Raw genomic sequence first — 24,285 nt, 5'->3', positions numbered from 1 at the left:
CTGCAGTATCTGGAAATTCTTAGCCTAGTGACGGGAAGAGAGTCTCTGCTTTGTATTCTGGCCAAATAAGGGGGAGGGGTCAAACCCACAGGATTTGTTGCTCAAAGAAAGACATGTTCCTAAACTGGGCTTGGTGGTGAGTCCCAGTTACTCATGAGGCTAAGGCAGGACAATCATTTGTGCCTAGAAGCTTAAGGCCAGCCTAGGCAACATAGCAAAACTTTATCTCAAAAATAAAGAAGAAGAAGAAGAAGAAAAGAATGTTCTAGAAGGAGTGAGAGAAATTCAAGGAAGCTCTATGTAAACAAGCATTATTTCCTGCAGCACTCCCGTGGGACACCCACCAGAGTCAGGTCCCCTGGTTTAGGGATGTTCTTTGGCTCTAAAAATGAGGTAGAGATATGCTACCCTGTGTGTGGCCTGATCAATCTGCAGTGTGGAAGGAAGGTACACCAAAGGCTCAACCAAACAGCAGGCCCATGCACAGCAGGTTCGTGGAAGTGCTTCTCACAAGTGCACCACCAGGATGCGTGAATTCCAGGGAGCGGGGCTGCAGAGGGCTGGCCTATGTTCTCTACCAAGCCAAAGCGCTCTGACTCACACATGAAGGAATGAGCTCTTTAAGAGTGGCCTCAGTTGGTGTGCTTATGGGGACAAATAAATGTAGACAGAGGGGGCTCCTTGTCTAGTAGAGGTTGTCCCGCACGTGCTCCATGATGGTCTTCAGCCCCAGCCAGGTCTCCTCTGCGGTGGGGATGATCTGGTTGGCTGGAAGAAGGAAGCCATAATGTCCTGTATCTCTCAACTCAAATGTGAATGCATACTTGATGCCATTGTCATATGCCCAGTCGATGCTGCTCCCACTAGCTGGATCTGTAAGTCCAAAGAACAAACACTAGTGAAACCCAGTTTCCTTCAGGATTCCAGAGGAGAGGGCCAGAAGTTCTGCCTGCCTAGAGTTCTTTAGGGACCCAGAGTTCTTTCTGCAAGTCATCAGGCCTCTGACACATAAACTCTGACTCCATCCATAGATCTTAGGATGTCCTGTATCATGAGGTTCTACAATAATCTCAAATCAAGAGATAGGAAATCCTTACACCCACCCTGTCACTAACTCACTGTGTCCAGCACTGCAGGTCACTCAAAACCAGTCTTTACAGAGATGGGTGGAGTCAGCAGCATCCAAGGGAGCCCTAACAACCCTGGTCTCCTGGAATTGTGTCCTCTCTCCTACACAGAATAGGGCTGGCTTCACTTGTGTCACTAACAGGATATTGCAAAAACAAAGCTGCCATGAAAGATACTGCAGCTTGTCCTTGTCCTCTCTTGGGTCCCTTTCTCTGGGGGAAGCCAGAGCTATAATGTAACAAGCCTGATCAAGAGCTTAATGTGGTAAAGAACTGCAAACTCCTAGCAATACTCAGCACTAACTCACCAGGCACCCAAGTGAGTCACCCTATAAGCAGATCCTCCAGCCTTATCAAGACTAGTTAACTGCTGCCCTGGAAGATATCTTGACCCATCTAAGACCCTGAGCCAGAACCACCCAGCTAAGCTATTCTTGAATTCCTGACCCATAGAAACAGTGTAAGAAAATAAATGTTTATTGTGTTAAGCTGCTAAGTTTTATGGTTCTTTTAATACAGCGAGAGATAACTGATATGCAAAGAGGAAGCACATTCCTTAGGGTTTCCCTTTGCCAAAAAGCTTGATAGATACAGGAGGCCTGTTTTTCTGCTTCTTCCCAGACCGTACCAGAGCAGAAATCAGCTAAAAGTCCAAAAGAGAAATTATCTTGAATAATAAAATGATGTCAATAGCAGCTATTATCTATTCAGCATGAGCCAGTCATTATGTTGGAAACTTGACAGTTATGATCTTGCAATCTTCCAAAACCAGTGAGGTAGGTATTACTGTCCTTGTTTTACAGATGAGGGAATCCAGGCTCAGACAGGGTAATTCATCTAAGAAAGTACAGATGCAAAATGGCAGCTCTGGAATTTAAGCCCAGGTCCATCTGATGATAAAGCCCATGCTTTCTTCAACCTACTTGAGGTTCATCTGCTTTATTAACACGTCTGATAAATGAAAATATGGGCTGGGCTTGGTGGCACACACCTGTAATCCTAGCAGCTTTGGAGGCTGAGGCAGGAGAATCACAACTTTAGAGACAGCCTCAGCAAAAGCAAGGTACTAAACAACTTAGTGATACCCTGTATCTAAATAAAATACAAAAAAGGGGTGGGGATGTGGCTCAGGGGTCAAGTGCCCCTGAGTTCAATCCCTAATACCAGAAAAAAAAAAAAGAAAGAAACAGAAAATGTGGTTCTTTTACCTTCCTGTTATTTCTGTGAGTTGTTTCTCATGGTGGTATGGTATGTGCAATGTTTCTAGAGACACTGCCCGCACTGACAAAACACGTTCCCTAAGGGTATGAACAGGCTCCGCTCTGCTCTCAGAAATCCTTCCGTGTTTCCCATGGATTTTCTACCCTGAGAAAATGCTTCAGCAAAAATAGATGATGGTACCAGAAGCTTCTAAGGGTTCTTTATATGGAAAGCTCAAGTATTTCATAGCACATTTAAGACTTTGGAAGGAGGCAGAAAAGCATCTGCTCAGAGGTCAAAGTGATCAAATTCACGAGCTTCACTTTATTCCCTGCTCAACATTCAGCTACTCTCTCATTTTCTCCTGACACACACGGTAACCTACTACTAAAACTGCAGTTTTCAATTAATAATTAAAGATTGTTTCCTAATAACACACATAGAGCCACATCTTTCATTTAAGGCAGCATAGTATTTCATCATATGGATATACCAAATGTGTTTTTAATCCAGCATGCTCCTGATGGACATTTGAGATGTTTACTAGCAATTTGTGATGGTAATGCTGTCATAAACATCCTTAATATCTATGAATTTCCCATGAATCAGATGAGCCCAAAGAACTTGTTTTTAAGCCCTTAGTAGATCAGAAGAAGTGAAGAAAAGGACTGTTGGAGGCAGTTGGCCAGAAAGCAGTGCAAGCCAGAGAGGAGGAAGGAGACTAAAAACTCTAAAAAGCACACGCAAGAATTAGACAAGCCAGGCTGGGACTGTAGCTCAGAGGCAGAGCGCTTTCCTAGCATGTGTGAGGCACTAGGTTCTATCCTTAGCACCACATGAAAAACTAAACAAATAAAGGCATGCTGTCCATCTACAACTATGAAAAAAAGAAAGAAAGAATTAGGCAAGCCAAACAGGCAGGGGCAAACTATCGAGGGATTCTACATCCCAATATGGCACAGTAGATCTACAGATCGTAAGAACTAATGTTCAGGAAACCATTCAATCATGAAGAAAGGGGCTTAGGTCTCTTCCACATGCTTAGTTTAAGTAGGCAGGAAAGTATGAAGTCGATTTTAGAATTATTTTTATTTAAAATGGTTGATCTAAGAAAAGGTCTGGCACTTGAAGAAATTAATACCAACTGTTTATGTAGTACATGCTAGAACCCTTGGGGTTAGAGTGTTATTAGACAAAAATCGATTGCTTTTTGGAAAGCAAGGAGAGCAGAGAAAGCCCACGAAGAACACAGAAGATGGGCTCTTGAAAGAGGTAGGAAATGTTACGGCCCCTGGAGATGCTCAGGAGAACCTTCCTCCTCTTCTGTTGGAGGCATCTGGTAAATCTCCCTAGGCCTGGGCACTGCTCAAGCTGGGGAAAAGTATGTGTTTGATGTGGGAGGACAAGGCCATAATTTAAAATGGTGTCTGACTCAAAAACCAGAACCCTGTTGACCTACGAAGCTCTTTTGAGAAGACCTCTTCATCAGGCTGCTAGCAAATCTCCTATAAGTCTCTTTAGTCCCTGGCTCAGTTCTGACTAATCAAGCAGAGGGTGAAGAAAGTCTCCCAGATGTGTACTCTGAAGAGTTCCCATTTAACAACACTAATAACAATAAACCATGAATAATTAATGGATTGTTGCTGCAATTAGCAACATAAATACCAGCCTCCTGCTAACTGCTTCATGCTGCTTGTGGCATATGAAATAGAGACTAGGGTGCTTAGATGGCAGTCCAGAGGAGGGTCTGGGGGAAGGATGGAGCACTTCGCAGAAAAAGGAGTTCCGAAGGGAAGCCAGGAGAGTGGATTGGGTAAGGTGGGACAGTGAGTTCCACACTCAAAGAGGAAAACAAATATACCAGCAAGGGTTTGGGCGCTCTGAAGGGCACCAACGGTTAGAACACTATATACAGAGAAGGCACTAGAGGGGACAAAAGGGACACTACCTTCAAAGGGATTAGAGTTGTGCTTCCCCTATTTATGTTCACATTTATGTTTTCCATTTGCAGCTGGGATCTTGGACTATGATTTTTTTTTCAACAGGAACATTTGAAAACAGACTCACAGAAAAAGGGAACAGGTAGATTCTCAACAGGAGTTGAATGTATTGCCCACAGGAAACATTTTGACAGAAACCAGACAAGGGTATTTCTTCAAAATGAGGCTGTAGATAATGAACCTCAACACCAGGTTTGGGGCCTCAATAGGTTTTTCTGTTGTTGTTGTTGTTGTTTATTTGTTTGTTTTGGCTAGATGATAAGCATTGTTGGGAGGACCACCTATAGATCATTTCTAATAAGGTGAGGGGGTCTCCCCCACACCACTATCAGGACCACCATCAGTCTGCCCACGTAAAGGTGGGTTTCATTTGAAAATGGACGGATGGACTTGAAGAATTTTTGGCCAACGGTGTGAAGATGAGGAACGCAGATTCTATCAGCCAACAGGACCTAACTCAACAAGGGCACATGATAAATAGCTGAGCATGTTGAAGGTAGCTGCCCACAACCACCATCACACTGGCTTGACAGAAAGCCATCCTATCTCTAACCACAAAAACAGTCGGCCACACAGGCAGGCCCACTGGCAGCTCCCGCCACTCCATTCCCAGTTCCTCTCAGAGCACTTTCGGAACAATGCATCCACACAGCCAGTACTCACACACGGTGGTGCAGGTTGGGCCCACTTGGTACTTAGTGCCCCAAAGGGAAGCCAGAGCTGCAGCGGCATGCCTCGCCACATCGTCCTGGGAAAGGAATAGCAAAGTGAAGAAGAGTGAATCCTGAGGCCCACGATTGCCCAGCTGTCCTGCACTGGATGGTCTGGAAGAGTCTCGGCCCTCCCCCAATCTCCCCTTCTGGTCTCTTCTTTGTTACTTAACTAGACCCAAGACTGGACTATCAACTGAGGGAAGAGACTGGATTCCCCCAATCCTTCTCCACCACATCCCCAGTTCTTCCATCCAGTCTGGGAAAGGAGGTAAAGAAAGATGGAGGTGGAAGAAGATCAATAATAACTCTAAAAGCGTGGAAAACTGGAAAGCTGCATTCAGGCTCTCCAGAGGCCTGGCAAGCTGCTCAGCCCCTGGTTAGAACCCAGTAAAGGTACTGAGGAACAAGAATGCCAAGCGCGTTTCAAGAGAAAATCCCTGAAGAACTGGATGCTCTAGAGTGGAAGTGGAGACAGGGCTGCCATATATAAAGAGGACCTGGGATAATTCATGCCTGACCATGAGCCTGGGTCCTCAGCCTGGAGGCTAGTGACCTGGGCAGAGGGGTGTGCTCAATCAGACCAGCCCAAAGGCTGTGTGGCCCTGCTCCTCCACTCCATCCCAAAATGTCCTCCCCCATTCTAGGGTGAATCACTGGGGGGCACAGAGCACCACTAGCTGTGATCTATACCCTCCTTCACTTCTTCATTAACTACAGTGAGGGGCCTCTCCCCCTTGCACACCATAATGGCAACCACAGTGCATAGCAGGCACTGGGTATGACACCCTCCAGTCAGAAAAACAAGTGAGAAGTAAGGCAGACTCCGGCGCAGTTCTTGGAGCTCACAGCAGGCCTAGAAGTAAGAGGCACGTTCTCCTGTCCCCAGTAGGTCTGATGGTACACCCCACAGGGCAGGAGAGAAGTCTAAGCTCTTAATGAAACCACCCAGGCTCCTGGACTTTCCTCTGAAGCTGTAGATCAGTCACCTTGGCAGCATCCAAAGGGTCAAACAGGCCCAGGGCTGGGTGGAAAGCCGCTGTCACTCACCAGCTCCTCAGCATCTGGGGCCTTCTTGACAGTGTATCCATAGGGATACATCAGCAGCTGTGAGTAGCTGTGCAGGTCGATGAAGCATTTGAAATTTCCATGCTTTTGAATGAAATCTACCACCGATTTCACCTCCACTTCAGAATTGGCATGGGGGCCATGGTACACTTCAGAGCAAGGGTTATCACTGGATCCCTCTCCTGTTGGGGGACAGCCAACCAGAAATAGTAATCCATAGGCCACAAAAATAGAAATGAGGGCACTAAACCCCAAGGAGGGGTGGGAGGTATTGGCAATGGGCAGGCCATTGCCAGATGCCCTAAAGAACCAGTCCATAGTATGTGCAGCCTGCAAGGAGGAGGCCAGGGAGGGTAGTGGTGGGTATTAGATCTCCCACGGCTGAGGAAAATTGTTGGGACTTCTTTAAATGGATACAGTTGACCTTATATTGCGCCAATAGCAGTTGTCATAAATAATTAATATCATGCTTGAGAATGAGTTGTAATTAATAAGTATTCTAGATAATTAATATGAATACCAATAAATAATGAAAATGACTCCATTTATTCTAGTGTCAACTTATTCTCTTGCTTCAGATCTTAATAGCCAACTGCTGCCAAAAATAATCTATTGTTGTGGCTAAAATCTCTTGGTTATTTGACAGGTACTTAGAAATATTGCCTTCTGTATTGCTTCCCAACACAGCTCCCTGAGGTATCTGGTGATTGTGCGTGCGTGTATGAGCGTGTGTGTGTGTAACCACCCCAATTATGGGAATATCTGGCTTAACTTTGATGCCTTCAGTTCCCGCATTGGTATCAGCTCCTTTCACTTTTCCCTAGTGATTTTTGTGGTTATTTCTGTGCAAGTAAATGAAGTCCATTAAAAACAAAACTACAGGACTGGAGTTGTACCTCAGTGGTAGAGCACTTGCCTAGCATGTATGAGGCACTGGGTTTGATCCTCAGCACCACATAAAAATTTTAAAAGTAAAATAAAGATATTGTATCCATCTACAACTAAAAAATATTTTTAAAAATCAGTGTAGCTGTGAAATATAAGATAACTAATTGGATTTGGAATTGGAAGGTGAGCTTAGATCCTAATTTTTTTTTTGAAGTTGTACATGGACATAATGCCTTTATTTTGTTATGTGGTGCTAAAGATCGGACGCAGTGCCTCACACATGCTAGGTAAGCGCTCTGCCACTGAGTTACAGCCCTAAGATCCTAATTTTTATCAGCCATACAATCTTGAGATTATCTCTGAGCTTCCATTGTCTTATTTCAGATAATAAAGTCTACCCACTAAGTTAAAAACAAGATATATTCGAGAGTGCTTGGCACATATTTGATATTTTGTAGAGGATGGTTTTTAAAAATCTGGAACTCAGAACCCAGGTTACCTAATTCCCATACTCTCTCTCAATAGCATGCTGCTGAGGTTCATATTACATGTTAAGAATAACTGCTGGAATTTAATTTTCACAACATGATCTTGCCTATTAGAGTAACAGTGCTAATTGCTCCCTTGGATTCATACATCTAATATGAGAGTAGTTTTAAAATATCAGAATGTCAGTGTAGGGCCTGGAGTTGTAGCTGGTGGTAAAGCACTGCTTACCATACACAGGCCCTGGGTTCATCCCCAGCACACGAAAAAATTTAAAAATAAAAAAATTAGCATAATTATAATAACAATGCAAAGATACTCTGTCCCACTGTCCTCCCAGGAAGACAAAATGTATTCAATCATTCCTTTTCAAAATTACAATAAAATCTTTAAAACAAAACAAATAGAATATATCCACCTAGAGACCCTCAAAGAGGCTGCTAAGTCTGTCAGTGAATGGAACGATGGAACCAGAATGGAATAGGCTCCCTCAACACCAGCTCAGAATCCCCGTGAACAGGCTCGTCCCGTAGCAGTGGGATCTGAAACTGTTCCCCTACCTACCTGCAAAACTCGCATTCCAGTTTCGATTTGGATCAGTGCCAACACAGCGGCTTCCAGGATTCAGGGACCGTGTCTTCCTCCATAATCGGTTCTGAAAAAGCCACCCAACACCCAGAGGTAGGTCAATCTACAGAAGCAGTGAAAGGCTTCTGGGAGACTAATATGGAGATGACCACAGCAGATGGGATGAGCTGCTTGCAGCTGGACCTGGGGGAGCTCCAGTCCTCGCTATGGGGCAGTTTGCTTTCATCCCCTCCGACAGGAGGAGTTTGTACTTCTGGCTTTAAGAAAGGAATGCTCCTCAAAATCCCCTGATAAGAATTTTATATGCAAGAACCAAGTTGATGCCATCTGAGTGCCCTGAATAATTATTGGCTTCAGTAGACATGGGACGCACGGCCATTTCGTGCCTTGATGATCACCTATGCCTATTTTATTTTTGCTTTAAGAATCCACCTGAATCTAGTCAAGCTCTGGGTTGGGGAATAAGGGAGTAAATTAAATGGCACAACAAAGAAGCCACCAGCCAAATTCAGAATGTGAGACATTATACAGGAAATTACTTGGTTTCTCCAACAAATGAATGACATTTTAAAAGGATGAGTGGGGGTGCTGATGTAGTATAAAAGGAACTGCAGCGACATGTAGATGCAACGTGCAGACCTTGTTGGATCCTGACTTCAACAAATTGACTCCTAAGAGACACTTTAAAGATAATTGGGGGTGTTAGATGATATTAAAGAACTTCCATTAATTTTTTAAAGGTGACAGTGGTGTAGTGGGTTTGGGGCTTTTATTATTATTATCATCATCACCTAGAGATGCACACTAAAGTAGTTTTGGGTAAAATAACATGATATCTGGGATTTGCTTCAAATTACATCAAGAAAAAAATTGTATGGGAGAAAAAAGATGAATAAAAGATTGAGAAAATGTTGATAATAGATCAAGGCTCATAATAGGGAGTTCCTTAAACTATTCTCTCTATAAAAAATATATATTCCCTGGTGATTCTCGGCTCCGAGAATGACTAGAAGATGAATTCCCAAGGAAGCTCATAATACGCGCATTAGTAGAAGTGCTCTCTAAGGGTACTGGCAAAGCTAGGAACTCATTTCACTAAGTTTCACTCCAAGTTTAGCCCATTCGGGGTTACTCACTCGAGTGTGTGTGTATACATATCCATCAGGATTGGCCACAGGCAACAAGAAAATATCCACTTTCTCCAAGATGGAGGCCACAGCTGGTTCCTCCCCATAATCAGACACAATCTAAGCAGAGACAAGGTGTTTGTCAGCTATACCTCAGCAGGCTGAATTACTAAGGTCCAATAGGGTATGTTCCTTAGAAGCCCAGTGCCCACCAAGAATGGATGCTTCTAGAACAGTGTCCACCCTTGAGGCTTCTTTGGTGTCTCCATGGGCATGGCTGTCTGTAAAAGCCCTCCGAGCTCCTCAAGACCTGGGGACATGGCTGCATGACAACATCCACTGCAGTGAATCCTGGGGTGCTCGCTTTGTTCATTCCCTCTGAGAGTGAGGGGGGTCACACCATATCTTAAGAATTTGAGCCCCCATCGAAGGAGTAGGGAAGATATGACCTTCACATCCAGGCTTAAAACACTGTTCCCTACCCACACAAGCTTAAAACAGACTTCCTGGATGGATCTGGAGGCAGCTTAAAGTCCCTCCTAAGGGCTGTGCGACTTGGAGGGGCCGAAGGCAGAGTTCATTTGACTAGTGCTGAGTGTTTCTCTGCTCCCCTCGCAGGGCTACAGAGAGTCAGAATCCCAGGCACACTCGTGGCTTATCGACTTGCTCCCCACCATTTTGTCACTTAGCCAAACTGGGCCGATAAAGTGGTTTTAACCATTTACTTCTCCAATCTGAAAAGTCCCTAGCCTACTGGGGTGTACAGAGCACCTTCCTATCTCATCCCCAGGGCCCAGCTATGTGAGATGCTGCAGGGGCCCCTGGGGCCCACCAGAATCCTTGGCTAATACCAGGCGACATGACCTTCCTCGCCGTCCAGATGGCGGTGGCCTGTGAGATCCACTCGCGGGAATGGATGCCTGCATTGAGCCAAATGGCCGGCCGCTGCTCGCCTCCTGTGCTGAACTGCAGAAGGGAAAAGAGGCCAGAAAATGACCTGCCTGCCCGCGTCTCCACTCACCTCTCCTCTCCCCAGCTCGCTCCTATTCATTTAATTCATTTAAGATAATTCAGAGACCAAATGTTCCTGAGGGCACCGTCTATTTATTGGGCTTATCCGTGACCAGAGAGCTTAATTGGTTGGCTGCAGCTCCGGGCAGCCTGAACCTCTCCAGTGTTGGGAGCAAATGGAAAAGAGAAACAATTGTTATTGTGGATTAGAATGCTGGTGCGATTAAAGATAATAGTATGTCTCTTGAAAGACCTCAAATGGTATCCCAACAGAGAGAGACACAAGGGTGCATGAACCAGGCTGTTTTGCTGATGCAATAAATGAATTCGGTTTTAAATTAGGAAGAAGAGGGCTTCACTATGGCTCTTTGTAAATGACAGTAATGAATTCTGGCTCCTGCCTTTTCCATAGTGTTGGGGCCCTGTGGGTCAGAGCTTGGTGCTAACGAAGCCAGGGTCTCCATCAGACCAGGCAAATAATCTAATTGTAATTATCTTAAAGAAACCAGCTCAGTGGCAGGTCTCCCTTCCCACTGATAGATAGCTTGCTAAAAACCTGGGTTCTTTGGGCTTATATGGAGCTAAGGGTTTGGCAAATTCTGAGCACCATCAGTTGTTCCATGGTTTATATGCCCAAATTCCTTTTTATTCCTTCAATTGGATTATTTCTGTAATTTATGTCATTGTCATAGTGCTCTACCTCCTTTGCCAATACAGACCTGTATCTGTTAGAAATATCTGGAAACTAGGCTTCGTGCAGCCAAGGATCACAGCCTGGGCTTAAAATTATACCCACCCTAAAATTAGCTTCCTAGGTTGCTTTTCCAATAAATAGCCCTAAAAGCAGACTAGGACTCGTAGGTCCAAACCAACTTATCTTGCTGTTTACAGAAGGTGGTGTTGAAGGCAAAGCTGCGGCCCTTCTGGGAGCTTTCTGGAATGCTAACCTCTCCCCTTTGACTCTTTCAGTCAAAACTTGGAACTTGAGCTCCCATCGAAGAAGTAGGGAAGCTATGACCCCCACATCCAGGCTTAAAACACTGGATGTGCTCTTTCTACCTGCCCCACATTAGACAAAAACATGACTCTGTCAGATCAAATTCTAGCCAGAGCAGACTCCCAGCCTCACTGTCCTCCCTGAAATCAAGGTCTAAAGAGCTGCCTCTCTCAGAGGAGGACATGAGGAGCCAGCCGGGACCCTTTGAAGGGCACAGGGGCCTCACCTTCAGGACATACATCGGCCGGTTTTCAAATGACTGTCCAATCTTCACCCTGCTTGCCAGGTCAGGGAAATCTGTGGCAATGTTGTCCATCTCTTGGTAAATCTGCAGTGTAGAAAAAGTGCACCCAAGGGCATTTTTTAGAATTTGTTTAGCTGTCAGAGAACAAATCTGTCAACTTTATCTTATCAGTCTTCATGATTTTTTCTGAGCTCCTAACCTTGGGGTTGACCATATTATCCGCCGGGAATGCTTATAGAGAGAACTGCCCAAAGAGTCACTTTCTACAGTTTTCTAGAGAATAACACATTTCATTTGTCCATGAAATTGTAGTCCACCCAACTAGAGTGGAGAGGCTTATATTAATAGCTCTTGCTGCAAAGTGTGGCACTCTGTGCCATCTTGGTCTGGAACGTCAGAGCAGCCCTGCCTGGTCAAAGTTGTTCACAGCAGACCTCCCCAAACACGCGATCACTTTCTCTACCAACAACAACAACAACAACAAAAATCAATTTAGTATGCACCGTTTCCATATATGTACCAGCATAGAAATACGTTACATACATTATTTTTTTTTAAAGTCACAGAGGTTGTAATAATTTCTCCTTCATCCCAATGGGCCATCTTGCTTACTATACCCTGTGGTATAGGCGCCCCACTTTGGAGATGATTTTTCTAAAGATTTCACCAGAGCAAGTGATAGAGAGCTGTAAATAGTGGCTAAGAATACTCCCATATGCTTTCAGGGGAGAAAAAAAATATTTGTTTTAAATAGAGTTGATCCATTTTAGTTTCTTGAATCATTTGAAGGCCAAAAGAAGGAAATATACAAATGTGTTTAGTCAATAAGATTGGAAGAAGGAGATATACATAGGAGGAAAATGTTCAATCGACATTGAATCAAAACAAGCTTACAGGGTTTATGGAGTGGTAGTCAATATAGTAAATTGTGCAGAAGCAAGATACCGCCCTCCAAACACACAGGCAAGCCAGAAAGTACAGTGAAGGTGATTCACAGCCAGTTGAAACGCTCACAAAGGTGAAATTGTACATGCCAGCAATGAAGAGGGAATTAACTACCAAGGTGGAGGAGAGGAGAGGAGGCTTCAGGTGCTGGGGGGTCACAGCCAACAAGGAAGAGAAGCAGAGGGTTTAGGACCCAGCATGGGGCAAGGAGCTAGGATTTCAAGCTGGAGATTGGCATATCTGATCACCTAAAGGGCTGGGAAACTCTTCCCCCAGAGAGCAGAAGAAAAGCAGGGTGGCTGCCCTAGGCATGAGAGGAAAGAGATTTACCCAAGAAAAGTTACGATAATAAGATGTGTCCAGATGTGGGGTCCAAATTCATGCAGCCAGCCACTGCCACGACATACACACAGGATCTGGAACCAGAAAGCCCGGCAGAGACAAAAGTGAAATTCCACCAGAGACCTAAGAAAGCCTAAGTGGTTGTAGGATGTGAGCTTTGCAAAGATGTTTTTTGAAAGAATTGAAACAGGAAGGCTATGGCAAACCTATCCGCAGCAAAAGGCCTCCCAGGGAGCGAGCAATAGCTGAAAGTCAGACTGCAGGGCACCTAAAGCTAGAGAAACCAGAGGCAAAGTGGTTTGAGAAAGTGGAGCCTAGGCCTCCAGCAAGTGAGGGGATGGCCCCTCTGGATCCCTGGATGACATTTGCAACTGGTTAACGGGGTTAGAGAGGGCCCCACATTAATGAGGCTAACGTCATGGGTTTGATCCCTGTGTGGGCCCTGAGCTCCACTTTTGTCCATGGCCTGAGACTGAACTCCTAACTTTATCCAGCTGTTTTGCAGATGTATGTCATTGGTCACAAGAGGGATCAAGGGGCAGTGTGGTTGGAATATACACAATAAACAAAGCTACTGACAATCATGGGAAAGAAGTGGAAATAGCTGGTCAACCTTTGAAATAACCCCTCATCTAGAAGAAAAACAACTTAAAGTATTTGTCTCATGGAAAGCATGCAGGAACACCAGGTTTGCACATAAAGAATGACCCTTATTAGGGTGGATGAGGGAGAATACCGGTTTAGATTTGGGGTGTGTTCCTAGCAGAGTTTGCAGACTAATGAAGGAGATACCGGGGGACATAAAAGAACTACACCATTTGTTCAGTTCCATTCCATAGTCCCTCTTGATTTCTCAAGTTCCAATATCATATGAAATTATCCTGCTCCAAGTTTTTCATTTGAAAGTTTGGCTTACCTTGAAAGTCAGACATCTATATAAAGTGGTTTCTAACTAAACACAGCACCAAAATGCATTATGGAACAAATATACATTATAAGTAGTCATGATGAATGAGTGGAAATATTTGGTTAACCTTGGAAATAACCACTTGTCTACTTAACTGGAATAAGTAACATTTTATTCTGGGTGAGGGATTATGGTGGGGGAGTAGGAGGCTGAATTACAAGGACTGGAAATGATTGCAATTATTTCATAGTTTTCTATAAGTGGTTGCTTAAGAAAAGAAGGATGTATGTGGAAAATAAGGTCCACTTTGTATTTCACCAGGTTCTTCAGTGTTGGTAGGAGTTAAACAGCCCAAAGATTGGAAAGGAATTAAAGTATACAAGGACTGGAAATGAAAGCCCCTCCGTGAAGTGATATTGTGATGAAGACTGATACCTACTGGAAATTAGAAAAGTTACAAAATTCAGGCAACAGAAGATCTTGGCCTTAAACCTGCTCTGAAATACTTACAGCTTCCAGAGTATGGTAAGCCCCATAGTTGAAGGTATTATTGCTCCGCTCTTGCCCTTCGTTATATTGCATTTCTTCATCTTCATTATCTAAAAGGGCCTGAAAACAGACACAGCAAAATGGTGAAGTCATCCACGGGAGACAGATCGTGTTTTTTCTGCCATATCTTGGTACAGAGGCTGGCCAAGATGATGGCTCCTTCCACACATCAAGCAGCACAAATGTCAAGGTTTAAAAGGGGATCGCATAGCTTAAATTATACAAAGTAAGGATTAAAGCACAGGGAAGTGTAAGTTCAAGCTGCCTACTTCTTAAAAAACTTGCATTCCTCATCACTACATAACGTGGTAATGCCAAATTTCTAAGGAGTTTAAATAAATTCTGAGAAAGTAGTAAGGACAACAGAATGACCAGTGTTCATTTTCACCTAAGATCTTCATTCTCTAATGTTCCTGGTTCACTTGAAACATTTCAATATACAAAAATACCGCAACATCAATGCCAGGAGAAAAGCCATCAGCGTGTGTATACTGGTCACCGTGATGAGTGTGGTATGATTTTGAAAAATGAACTATCATGCCCTTTAACCAAAAGTAAAAAAGTGGGGGGGTCAGATTTCTTTCAAATATCTATAAAACTTTACTTCTCGGTGTCCAATTTAAGTCACCCCATTGAAAACCCACTTACTCCCTGGAAGCAACATATATGCTACTGGGTTATTCTCTAGTATGAAATCTCTAGACATCAGCCTGCATCTGGTATCCAGTGCCTCTGAAATGCACAGCTTGGGAAACCATTCAGAAACAAAGAAATTCTTATAACCACTCATACTTTGAAGGTTCCTGGCAGATGTCTGTGACATGTGAGGATGATTAATAAGCTCACAGCTGCTCACGCCATCAGGAAACTCCCGGGCCAAATCACCAATTAGTCCATAACCCACCTCGGTGAAGGAGAGAGCATGAGCCAGACACAGTCCTGCTGTTCAACACAGGTCGTGGGGCTGCATGGTGATGTTCCCTCCATTGGGGACTACGGGGGACATTCTTGCTTTCTCACAAGGGCACTTCTTATGACTGGTCTCCAATATCCCCCACACCCCACCTTGGCTCCTAACTTCAAATAAGAAAAGGGAGAGGGGCTTATTACTTACTGTGATGTGCCAGATACTGTCAGACACTTTGCATACATTTAACTAAAGAATCTTTCCAATAAACTTCATGAAGTTAAGCATCATTATTACCATTTTACTGATGAGGAAATGGAGGCTTGAGAGCATAAAAACTTGTTCAAAGACACAGCACTATCAAAATTGGAATCTGAGGCCAGATCTCTCTGTTTCCCTGTCTACCACAATGCTGTTCCTCTAACAGGTCACTGCAATTTACTTCCATTTATCTCAGTTTCATCATCTTTGAAATGATAAAGGATGACACAAGACCTTGAAATCTCTCAGATCCATTCTGGACTGGCCGTTTGGTCCTATGCAAGACCAGTGAGAGGCCATGGCCTACCCACCTGCAGGTCATCAATTGTCACTGAGTACTCCAAGCCTTGGGACTTCAGGAAGGATTTGACTGGCTGCAGACTGATAGACGGAACCAGGACATCCACAGGCCGGCCCAAGGCAGAGGGAGAACTCCAAAAGTTGAGCTGAAGAGAACAGAAATAAAACCAGATTCCAGGACAGTTAAAGTAAAACATAAAGTTCATTCTTCTAGAACCAGTGGAAGGTAATCCCCGAGGGGCAGAGTTCTGCCCAAGGGCAAACATCACCCACATCACAACTGTATCAAATCAGACCACCCAGCGAACAGTACCTGGCAGAGTCCAAGAGATGGTAAGTCAATGGCGGCGAGGAGGAGGGAGCCCACGACTCAGGCCTCCTATTTTCCGGGACCACCCTGCTCTCACCTATAGCTCGTCTTACCTATCAACTTTCTTGATTGTCTAAATGGCCTGTCTACTAATACAAGGTTATACACGGAGAATCTTCCAGAATAAAAATAACATTGCCAGTAGTACAAGATTCCTCTCCCACCAATGTTAAAACACTCACTCAAGGGGACTAAGAAGCAGCACATACCTTAAAGTTGTCCGAATTCACTAGTCGAGTCAGTTTGCTGACCTCGTCTCCATTTCTGACATTAATCCTAAAAACTTGGTCCCTGGAGAAGGAGGGGGGGAAAAAGCCAAAGATAATGGGGAGCTTTCAACTGGCAAATAAACCCCAGCCCACTATCCCAGACAGAACTGGGCTGAATGAGAGGAAATGGTCTAGTCTTTGGTTATAATGTATAGCCATTAAAAATAAGACTACGTGGCAGATATAAAAAAAGTGCTTATGGTATAACTTGAAGGGAAATATTAAGTGAAAGAGCAGGACACAAAATTGTATGTATGCCATGATTACAAGTATGGAAAAAGCAGATGCACTGGAAGAAAAACAGACAACGGAAATATCCCAAATGCTGACAGCGCTCAAGTTCGGGTCGTGGGATTATGGATGACTTACTTTTTTTCCCTTGTATCTGTTTTCTGTAATGTGGTCATATTACTTTATAATGAAAAACATATATATTTTTACAGAAAGGAATGTTCCTGAGTTACATGCAAAGCTAACTCAAGACATAAAGAAGCACTTCTTCACTGTCAGGGTGAGGGCTGAAACCCTGGTGGAACCTCCAGACTGGGAAGAAGAGCTGGACGAGGGAGCAGAACCTCCATCCTGGGAGGCTGGGCTGCTGTCCTCTTAGAGAAGAGGGGAGAGGCTGGGTGCTGGGCCATGCCCTCAGTCCCAGAGTCCAACACACACATGCTTCACAATGGAACTGAATACAGCCCAAGGTGTGAGGCTGAACTTGGGACTACTGCTGCCCACAGGGTTGGAGAGGGTCTAAAAGGGCCTGCCAGTCACAGCCCCCTTTGTCATTTGTCCTGCACTTATTTCGTATAGGTTATTTAGCTTCCGCAGCAGCGGCGGGAGAAGAGGCCCCAAAGTCCTGCGTGGGAGGGAGAAGGCTGGGGTTGAAAAGCTGCCTTTGTGTTCTCCGCCTGCTCGAGGGAGCCAGGGGAGCCATTAGGCCGTTGCTAGGTGACGGACCAAATGAATCCACACTCGACGCTGTCACATGCGTCATCCCTTTGACACGAGTGAATGCGGGAAGAGCGGCTGGAGAGGGCTGTGGGCTGAAGGACCTGTTGACAGAGTAAATGGCTCTGTCACCGGGAGCTAAACGTGCAGCCAGCCTCACGTGGCCACCCCTCACCAGAAAACCAGTTCAGTCCGGATGGACCCTCAGAGTTTTGCATGGTTCTAGAAAGTTCCGGGGGCTCTTCACGGGGGTCTTGGCCAGCCCCAAGGAGTCAAGGCCCACTGCAGGTAGCTAGTTTGGAGAAGATGTCAGTGCCGGGGGCCTTTTTGTTTTCTCTCCCAACCTACCCAGTCCCCACAGGGTCCTGGAGCGGGGCAGCTAACTGCTGCTGAGGGCCCTGGTAGAGAAGCCCTGGCTGGGCAGCTGTGTCTGAAGCTGCTATGGCTTGGATATGGTTCAAGGGTGCACGTGCTCAAAAATTGGTCCCAATTACAGTCCTGTCGTTAGGTAGTAGGAGCTAGCTTTAAGAGGTGGGGCTTACTGGATACCCCAAAGAGATTAATGCTGATCTTACAGAGTTAGTCCGTAAGACAGTAAATTACTATACAATGAGTGAGCCTGGCCTCTAACTCTGGCTTCTTGTCTTGCCATGTGACCTCCCTCTCACACATCTCCAACTATGATGCCATCCACCATGCTATGATGCAGACAGGGGGACCCTACCAGAGACTGAATGAATAAGGTCACCCAATCTGGGATGTTCAGCCTCCAACACTGTGAGCTAAATAAACCTCTTTTCTTTACCCGTTACCCAGCTTTGAGTATTTTGTTATAGCAACAGAAAATGGACTAATACAGAACCCATCAGGTTTGCTAAGAGTTGGACTATAGCCCTGGAAAGATGGAGAGTCAGATCAGCATTTCTCTGACACAGGCAAGAAGCTTTGATGGGGAAAAGGGGAAACAGGTTTAAATCAGAAGGGACTAAGATTAATCTGCTGAACTCATATTCTTTCATAACCTACCTCCAACACTCCAGAAAAAGTGGTGTCTTAAAAGTGAGTATTCTAGAAAGAGCCTGTACATTGACAAAATCTAGGCATTTATAAAACAACACTGGCTAGAGCAATCACAAAGAAGGAGGGGACAGAGAAGGAATGAGAAGAGAAAACAAAGAGAGACGTAAGAACAAGAACCAAGTCCATAGCCCATTTCGTCATCCTCTCCTCCACCTGTCACTCTCGCCCTAGTATGCCTTTGCACACATTACTCCTCTGCCCACAATCACAGTCCGTTTCCTATCTTTTTGGCAATCTCCTGCCTAGTCTTTAAGACCAGCTCATATTATCCATGAAGCTTTCCCTAACCAGAGGAGGCAAAATTAGGTACAGACTTCAGATAGTGCTACAAATTGGCAGTAATATTAGGATTTAACATTATCTTTATGAACATCAGTGTATCGATACCTAAAATCAGAGTGTGTGCCGTACAAAGGACAGCCATTCTTGCTCTCATTATCCTTGTCTATGGACAAAGATAATGTTCACTCCAGGTCATGAGAATGCAGATGGTTGAATCCTCTATTACCTGGACGTTCATTCAACCTTGACTTCGAGCTCTTTCTGGAGATGGAAGATTTGCCTGGGAGAGGGGACATGTTGGAGTTTGCAGGTTGCTGTGTCCACTCCTCCTCCATACTGGTGCTCTGATTCCTCTTACAATACCCAGGACCATCCAGCTGCTTCCAATACCAGACTGAGGATGCCCTGCCACTTACTCTCACACTTGTCCCAAGTTCAGGACAGTCAATACAGGCAGTCGAGTGGCTTATTCTTTGTGTATCTCTCATCAATGTCCCTAGCCAGGCTTAGCAGCCACCATGAACAATACAAAGATGATTTCCAAAAACTCTCAAGAGGACCGCGAGCTACTGCTGAAACTACAACCAGTTCTGCAACTACTTCCTGTTCTCTCCCTGCCCACACCTCCCAGCAACCTGGCCATTGTCCCAAACGTAAGATGACCAAAGACCAGGACAGAAGGTACCAGCAGTGCAAGAGAGACTGGTAGGTAGGAGAACCAAGTGAAAGGGAAGAAGATGGGTGGTGGGGAGAAACCATCATCCTCATCCCTAGCAGGCAATCTCCGTCCTGGCTTCTAATTACAAATGCTTGGAGACCAGCTTGCCTGTGCTCCAAATGTTCATTGAGCTGGATGACCAGGACGTGTCAATGGACCCTAGGAAGGATTGCTGCTCCTTTTCTGGATTACTTACTATGGAGTGAGACTTTGGAGTTTTAACCGATAACACAATAGTTAAAACCATCTGCAATCAGTTATTGGTTAAAACCATCTGCAATCAGCTCAGGTACACAGCTCTCTCTGTGCAAAACTCCTGCTGTGAGCAGTCTAGGCCCCGCTGTCTTAGCACGGGTGCCCACTGCACCATAAGAAGGAACATATCCTGAGAAATAGAGATTTTCCAGCCACACGAATAACTGCAGTGGGAACCTGACAGCTCCATGCGTCAGCCCACACAGCAGCAGGTGTAGTAATGACACATCTACTGCTGAGCTGCCTGTGGAAAAATCTCCTTCCCTGGCCACCTGCTACGCCTAACCCCCAAGCTATTTAGCAGTAGAGACACAGGTATCAACAGAGTCATAAAAATTACTCAATCTCATATAATTAATTGCTTCAATAAACAACCCCAAAGTCTCTTTAACCAGGTAGTATAATAGAAAGTAAACTAATAGTTATAGATAGACCAGTGAGATAGAGGATTCTATTTAGAGATTAACTTATGTTATAGGAAAAAGGGTATGGGTTTTGCATGCAGAGTTCCAGCTCCCCTGCTTACCAGCTAAGTGGCCTTGGGCGGGTTCCTTAACCTTTCTAAGGCTGAGGTTTTTCATGTTTAAATGGAGGAAAATAACATCCCTGCCTGGCAGAGTTGTTGCATGATCCAAAAGATAATGTACATGAAAGCTCTTTGGAAATGGCAAAGCTTTATGCAGTAATGAGTTATTATAAGGCAATCTTCTAGCAGGGCCCCACGGCATCTCTTTCATCTCTCCTACCTCCCAAATCTCCTCTCTGCAAACCTCCAAGCGTTGTGTGTGGAGCATGTTGAGCATATGTTCACACAAAAACTCACACACATCGTACAGGTGTGGGTCCCTGCATGTCAATTTCCATAGCTGTGCCAGAAGCACCGGCTCTACACAGTCTTCACTGTAAACAGAGAAGTGAGACCAAAAAGACTAAGACCCAGGTTTTCTCTTTAAGTATGGTGGAAATCAGAAACAAACAATTTCTGGTCATTCTTTGTAATTAATAGTGTAGGAATGCTGGGTGCAGTGGCTCACACCTGTAATCCAGTGGCTCGGGAGGCTGAAGCAGGAGGATTGTGAGTTCAAAACTAGCCTCAGCAACTTAGTTCCTGGCTAAAGAACTTAGCCAGACCCTGCCTCAAAATAAAAAAAAATAAAAGGGCTGGGGATGTTGCTCAGTGGTTAAGCCCCTCTGGTTCAGTTCCTATACCAGAATGACAATAATACTAATAACAATAACAATAATGGTGTAGGAATAAGAAAATAGGGGATGCCCGAAACTGACCTTACAAATAAGAAGCAGAAAGAAAAGGAATTAGCAGATTAGGGAGCTGGAGAGCCCAGTAGTTCTGGCCTCAGATTGCCTCAATCCCCAGCCTCTTGAGGTAAATGACAAGCTATTCCTTTTCAATTCCATTTGGCCCTCATATTGCTGAAAAAAATATATATAATAAGAAGTCCAAAAGGAACTTACCCAAAAAATTTTTCTCTGCCACAGATGCTTGACCCAATAAGGGTCACAAAGAACAGTATCCACCTCATGTCCCAAAGTGACAGTCACATAGTAGTTGAGTCAGGCTGTATTTATAAGGAGCCCAGGGCAGACTCACATCCTCAAAAATGCTAATGTGATTCCCAAGCACCCCTGCAACTCTGACTGTGTGGCAGGCGGGTTCCTACCAATGCCTCCTCCATTCCTTTCGAGTGATAAAGGGCAGAGCCTCTTCATTTACAAGGTCAGAAACTTGCTCCACGGGCTGGAAAAGTCTGGGCCAAGGGTGCCATATTGCTCATCGCTTGGCATCTAAAGAGCATTTTTGAGTAAATAGAAAAGTCCCACGGAAGTGGTTAGAATTTATACTGACAGGAGAGTCCAGATGTCAACCTGGATGGAATTGCCTCTAGAGTTAAAAAGTGAAGAAAATCAAGTGACCCAGGCCAGTTCTGAGACCACACTTGACAAGTCCTTTCAGAAAATGTTCACCAGAGAATGTCATAATGAGAAGAGTTCATGGCCTCTTTTATAGACCTGAGGCTGAATTCTTGTGAGTCCCCTGAGAAAATAGAAAGATATGTGGTCGATGCTATAGAAAGGAAGTATTAATCTGAATAAATTATACTTTTCCCTTGGGATCTGAACAACAGGTAAGGTTTGATAAAATTATTAATAATAAAACTTTCTTGGGCTGGGGATGTGGCTCAAGCAGTAGCACGCTCACCTGGCATGCGCGGCGCTGGGTTCGATCCTCTGCACCACATAAAAATAAAATAAAAAGATGTTGTGTCCACCGAAAACTAAAAAAAATAAAATATTAAAAAATTCTCTCTCTCTCTCTCTCTCTCTCTCTCTCAAAAAAAAAAAAAATAAAACTTTCTTAGGTTTTGCTAGTCTTTGACTCTGGTATCCTTTCTTTCAAGTCTCAATGGAATAAAAGGAAGGCACTCATCATCTGAACAACTTCTTCATGGGCTCCAGGACCTTTGGGTCTGACCTACATTCCTAGTTTCCCAAAGCCTTCCCAATCCCACCATCCCCATGGGCTAGATTCTTTCTGCATCTGCCCAAAGGTAGTGGATATAACCAAGGGTAATGGTTGGGAAATTATTCTGACCCTTGTTAAAAAGGTAAAGAAAGCTTTATTCAAGATTTTTGCTTTTGAGATCATGAATATTGCAATAGGAAAGGCTAACTCTGCTTAAGTCCAAAGACAGCAGAATGAAGGGATCAGCAGATGGAAAATCACTAAGAGGAAACATCAAGTCAGGGGGATTCTTTCGAAAGTGGCCTAACAAGAGTCATGCTAAAGGCAGGCCATAGACTTATACATCAATAGTGCGGGATGAAGAACTTGATCAGATATCAAAGTCAGGGGATGACTTAGCAAGGTCTTTGCTAAGACTGGCTCTGACACGGCTCAAGAACAAACCTAGTCAAAAAAGAGAACATCAAGAGTTGGGGTGGGGTTCAGTAGTAAAGTGCTTGTCTAGCACATGTGAGGCACTGAGTTCAATCCTCAGCACCACATAAAAATAAATAAATAAGATAAAGGTACTGTGTCCATCTACAACTAAAAATATTTTTTTAAAAGACATCAATTCTAAAGCATGGTCCAAGAGAGAGCCTCCATCAGGAGTTGTGGAACTGAGGGCTTCTATCTTCTTTGCCTATCTCAGGGCTGTTGTGTCCTCCTAACACCTAATTAAATTCCCTAACCCACTGAGTCCACAACAGAGGCTGGGCTGTACTTCACCAAGGTAGATTTCAGCTTTGAAGTTAGTAACAAGAGAAACTGAGGGATTGGGGCTGTAGCTCAGTGGCAGAGAGTTTGCCTAGCATGTGTGAGGCACTGGGTTCCATCCTTAGCATCACATATAAATGAATGAATGAATGAATTAAAGTCTTCTGTCCACCTACAATTGAAAAAAAAAATTTAACCAGGCAAGCTGAAATTTATTTCCCACTTTTGTCTCCCAGGGAAAACCATCAGTATGAAGAAACTCTAAAACCCTAATTGAAGTGAATATCTGAAAGGAAATTGTGTGGAAGTTGAGACCCAAACTTGATGGGGCAATGGGAAAGAAGGAAAGGAGTGTCATGGCTTTGGGTCCCATCGGTTTTTATAAAACAGCATGCCAGAAATGGGAATGTACATGCACCTAGCATGATGCCTGGCGTTTTGTAGTTGCTTAATTAGTATTTGTTGAAAAATTGAGCTCTAAAGTCTGCTGCTAGCCTCTGAAATGAGGGGTTGATACATGCTAAGACACAGATGAACCTTAAAAACTTAGTGAAATAAGACAGACACATGAGGAAAAATACTGTGATTTGTTCTTACAAACTGAATGTGAGGAGATTCCTAGAATAGACAAATTTATAAAGACAGAAAGTAAAATAATGGTCATGAGGGGCTGAAGAGAGAGGCTAATGGGGAGCCACTGTTTAAGGAGAACAGAGCTTCCGTCTGGGATAATAAAAAATTTCTGGAGATGGACGGCAGTGACAGTGGAATAATATTGTAAATGTACTTAGTGCCACAGAATTGTACCCTTAAAAATAATCAAAACTTGGGGCTGGGGCTCAGCGGTAGAGCACTTGTCTTGCATGTGTGAGGCCCTGGGTTCGATTCTCAGTACCACATAAATAAAATAAAAAGGTGCTGTGTCCACCTACAACTAAAAATATATTTTAAAAAAATAATAATCAGGGGCTGGGGTTGTGGCTCAGTGGTAGAGCACTTGCCTAGCATGTGTGAGGCACTGGGTTCGATTTTCAGCACCACATAAAACAAAGAACTAAATAAAGGTCCATCAATAACTAATAAAAACATTTAAATAATAATAATAATAACTAAATTTTATGTTATATATAACTAATAAAAAACTTAAAGGATGTTTGGAAGATTTCTCTTAGGATAAATTAAAGAAAAAGACAAAGGCAAGGTGCTTACAGTGTAGTGGACTGCTGTGTTTTAGGGCAGAGAAAATTGAAGAAATGGGTGTTGAGGATGTGGCCACTGGTACAGCACTTGCCTAGCATGTGCAAGGCCCTGGGTTTGACCCCCAAGCCTGCAAAAAAGAAAATAAAAAAGAAAGAAAGAAATTGAAGAAATGAAGCACCTACATTAGTATTAGAAAAAGGAATGGTCACAACCCAATTTTGCTTTAAACCAAAGAGATTTTAATGGTGTTTGTCTATTCCACAATTCC

At 44.0% G+C, this 24,285-nt stretch overlaps 1 protein-coding gene across 2 annotated transcripts; it reads right to left on the bottom strand.

The window, feature by feature from the left end:
• Positions 1-685: 685 nt before the first annotated feature.
• Positions 686-21,120, bottom strand: CPA4 (carboxypeptidase A4; the record flags this gene model as incomplete). Of its 2 annotated transcripts, XM_081285120.1 has the most annotated exons (11): positions 686-873; positions 4,991-5,075; positions 6,088-6,287; positions 8,044-8,134; positions 9,204-9,314; positions 10,059-10,160; positions 11,429-11,530; positions 14,151-14,249; positions 15,669-15,803; positions 16,237-16,318; positions 21,053-21,120. In XM_081285120.1, 11 exons carry the CDS (start codon positions 21,118-21,120, stop codon positions 686-688), a joined length of 1,263 nt encoding a protein of 420 aa, XP_081141246.1. The 2 variants fall into 2 exon arrangements, with proteins under 2 accessions (XP_081141246.1, XP_081141247.1); XM_081285121.1 differs by lacking the exon at positions 14,151-14,249.
• Between the last annotated feature and the right edge of the window lie 3,165 nt (positions 21,121-24,285).

Source organism: Spermophilus citellus (assembly GCF_964194105.1).
Source record: "Spermophilus citellus genome assembly, chromosome: 3".
NCBI classification, from domain to species: Eukaryota; Metazoa; Chordata; class Mammalia; order Rodentia; family Sciuridae; genus Spermophilus; species Spermophilus citellus.
This window is presented reverse-complemented; position numbering and strand designations above follow the sequence as displayed.